Genomic DNA, 3,751 nt, shown 5'->3' on the forward strand with positions numbered 1-3,751 from the left:
CGTTCCAGCTGCTCAATACTTTGATTAATATTATCAGTCTCTGGAGTGTCTTGGGGGGGGGGGGTATGTTCAATGTTTACCTCATTACATTCAGGTGATTTCGTAGTTCGTAGTTTCAAAGTACGTGTGTTAGAAGTTTCGTCAGTTTGCACAATCTCTCCATGCTTTTGTTGATCAAAGTCTCGAGGATTGGAGTCAGTTGTCACAGTGACACACTTGTTTCCCGTCCATCAGATAAATGTACACGTGCATATTGAAGGTTACAGTCTAACAGTTCTACTTCATCAACCAGGGGGTCATACTTGGATGATTTAACATTCCTTTTCAAGTACACAGGTTATCTGTCCCAGGTCAGTAAACAGTTTCATAACTAAAACAGGAGAGTTCTATCTTGCACCTTTGTATTTTGTCATTTTTGACTTTACCCTTTTGATGGGTGTCATAGATGAAGGCAACCGATTTCTGGTCAGTGATAAGTTTGAAATGGTTTCCCAATAGGAAGTGTCTCCATTTCCTTGTTGCTTCCACAATAGCATAAGCTTCCTTCTCAACGGCAGTGTGATGTTGCTCGCTGGGAGTTAGAGTCCTTGAGAAGAAAGCTACCGGACGCCCTTCTTGGTTTAGAGTTGCAGCAATGGCGATATCGGAAGCATCTATTTCAACTATTAATGGAATGTCAGGCTTCACTGTAGTTATGACAGAATGTTCAAGTTCCTTCTTCAGGTTTTCAAAGCTTTTTTTTTTTTTTTTGCTCTCTCAGGAAAGGAAAATGTGTTATGAACGAGTGGATGAATTTTGTCAAAATAATTAGAGATCCAAGCAAACATTCCCACAACCCTTTTTTGCGCTTTCATATCTGTTGGGGGTGGAAAATCTACGAGGGGTCTTAATATTTCTGGATCTGGTTTGATGTTACCCTTAGAAATCTCGTACCCCAACAGAGTTATCCGATCAATAGCAATGATGCTTTTACTTTCATTAAAGGTAAGTCCATACTTCTTCGCAACACCAAGGAAATTTTTAAATTCTTGTCATGTTCTGTGCGATTGGTACCACAGACGTTTATATTGTCTATGTACGCATAGGTTCCTTTGAGCTTCTATTCTTTAATGATTGAATCCATTACTCTTTGAAAACATACAACTCCATTGGTTACTCCAAAACGACAAAACTGGTATAACTGGCCACAAGCTTCGAATGCCGTATACATTTTCTCACGTTCTTTGATTGGGATTTGATGGTACGCACTTTGAAGATCGAGTGTATTGCGATATCTTCAACCATCTTCCAAATTTTCAGCAGGGTATAGGCGTCAAGATAAGTGTATCTGTTGATGGTCTGACTGTAATCTATTACAAGTCTCTTTTTATGACGCTCGTTAGTGGTAACGAGAACTTGGGCTCGCCATGGTGAATTTGAGGGCTCTATGATGCCATCTTCCAAAAGCTTTTGAATTTCTTGACTTATAAATTGTTCATCCATCTTTGTATAACGAGACTTAGTTGCAATTGGTTTATAGTCTGTTGCAAGGGTTGAGAACAAGGGCGGTGCTTCTATACTTACAGGAGTGAGGCCACAGAGTGACAAAAGGGGTCTTTTACCTGGAAATGAGATATGGATTCCTTCGTGTTGCTTGAGAAAATCATGGCCCAAAAAGACATCCGCACACAGGTCCGATAGTAGTGACACGTGCACACTGCTATAATGTTTTTCTCCTAAGTTCATCGTAACTTTGCAATGACCTTCCGTAGATTTTGACAGATTAGTTGTGGCCATGTTTATTACTTTCGTCGATACGAAAACCGGCCACTTGTTATGATGAACGTCATTTGAGTTGATATAGCTCTCAGAACTTCCGGTATCAATTAGAGCTGAAAGTGTTACTCCGTTGACATCTATTTTGATGACAGCGATAGTCAGACACTGTGGAGCAGAAACGGATAATAGAGACGAAAGCTGAAGTGCAGAGGAGGTGATTGCGACATTCTGTCCAGAACGCAGTGAAGAAGTAACATATTTGTATTTTGACTGGTATACTTTCGGGAAATGACCCTTCTTCTTACAGTTTTTACATGTGGCCACCTTAGCAGGACACTTGTAGCGAGGATGACGGTTATTCCCGCAAAAATAGCAATTACTGTTACCGTTCGTGGCGGCTACCATAGTTTCGCCCACATTCGTGGTTAGAATATCCGTTGCTGCACAATTGTAGGCTGATTGAGATGATAAATGGTAAGATTTTGAGTAGGTACACGCCATTTCAAGTGATCTGGCTTCATCATACTCTGTTTGAATATCAAGTATTTTCTTTTCGAGAAGCCTTTGTCGAATATCATTAAACTGCAATCCGGTGATGAAAGTGTCTCGGATAGATTCGTTTCTCTACTTCTCAGCGGAAACTGATTGAAAATTACAATCCTTCGCTAATGTTTGAGTCTTTGCAAAAAATCATCGAGACTTTGACCGCATTCTTGTTTATGTGTAACCAGTAGATGTCTTGCAAAATTTTCATTCCTGGGTTTCACGTAGAGATTCTGTAATATTTGTTTGGCATCGTCATATGAAGAGCAATCAGCTACATATTCGTACACATATTCGTACACATATTCGTACACATATTCGTACACAGCAATATAGTTGATAAGTGTATTCAGTTTATCTGGTTGATGCTGTTCTAGAGTATTAATTAATAAAGTTGATGAAGGTCCTGTGCCAGTGATTCCATTGTTTGGCTGCATTTGTCGAATTAGGATCTGCGTCAAATCGTTCTGGACGTAGAAATCGATCCATGCTTGAAAGAAGAAGAGTTGCACTTTGTCCATCTCATTCTGGTTTGTGATCATCTTCAATTCGATAGCAAGAGCGGATCAAGACGACTGAGGATAGAGACAGATGCAGTGGTTGACCAAGATGCCTGGCTTGCCCCAGCTTGCTCTCTGCACTGCACAATGCGTTGCTGCAACTGCTTTCCTCTTCGTTGAACCAGGGACGTTTCTTCTGTGGAGCCCACTGGATCCAGTCTTCACATGCGTAGGCAGTCAAGCTCTAATATGCTACTTAATCCATAGCTGGTACCCCGACAGGTGTTACTACTCCGTGTCAGAGTAAAAAAAAAACCTACAGTTACCTTCTCGAGTCAAACCGACTCATAAAGGGCCGGTTTCTCGGTTTCATGGCGTATATATTCCGCACCTGAACGGGACGCTGCTCCATCACAGGATTACTCATTTTCTTTTTCGCCAGCTGAGTGGACGTGATATGAAGTGTTTTGCGCAACAACACAACGCATCGCCCGGTCCAGGAATCGAAACCACAATCTTACGATCATGAGTCTAACACCCTAACCACTAAGCCACGCGCCTCCACGCGGATCAGAGTTGACCTGGGAACAATTGTGGCTAAGAAGTGGTTCCACACTCTTAAAAGCCCGAAACTCCCAAACCAGGCGGACACTACCGGATGCAGCTTGAATTCAAACTCAAGACTCCGAACGACCGGGTTACACTAGAGTTTCTCAAGGGAATAATCATGAAGACTGAAAAGTTGACAGACATATTGCCACGTTAATACAATTCAGATGGTCTCCTACTGTTTGAACTCGCTAGACATATTGGTGAAAAAGAATTATATGGACGCATAATTTATTTTGTCACCTCATTAATAAAGAGGAGGAGAGGTGCAAAAATAAATTCGGTAATATTTGTGAGAACCGGTGATTGTCAGCTAGAGATATAAGAGACTTCATAGGAAA

General features: G+C 41.3%; 1 protein-coding gene across 1 annotated transcript; it reads right to left on the minus strand.

The window, feature by feature from the left end:
- Positions 1 to 351: 351 nt before the first annotated feature.
- LOC149130933 (uncharacterized) lies at positions 352 to 2,259 on the minus strand. The gene is made up of 2 exons (XM_089343022.1): positions 1,219 to 2,259; positions 352 to 753 (listed from the first exon to the last, which is right to left on the minus strand). The coding sequence occupies exons 1-2, from the start codon at positions 2,257 to 2,259 to the stop codon at positions 352 to 354; spliced, it is 1,443 nt and encodes a 480-aa protein (XP_089199148.1).
- Positions 2,260 to 3,751: the final 1,492 nt, after the last annotated feature.

Source organism: Octopus bimaculoides, chromosome 26 (assembly GCF_046866305.1).
Source record: "Octopus bimaculoides isolate indiv1 chromosome 26, ASM4686630v1, whole genome shotgun sequence".
Taxonomy (NCBI): domain Eukaryota; kingdom Metazoa; phylum Mollusca; class Cephalopoda; order Octopoda; family Octopodidae; genus Octopus; species Octopus bimaculoides.

What these genes read in the sequence shown, in the direction of transcription:
- LOC149130933 (XM_089343022.1), bottom strand. Translation starts at nt 2,259, where the DNA reads ATGGCGTGTACCTACTCAAAATCTTACCATTTATCATCTCAATCAGCC. An exon ending in TCAAATCCCAATCAAAGAAC is followed by an intron (nt 754 to 1,218) that starts GTGAGAAAATGT and finishes CTTTCCTGAGAG; the next exon opens with AGCAAAAAAAAAAAAAAAAG.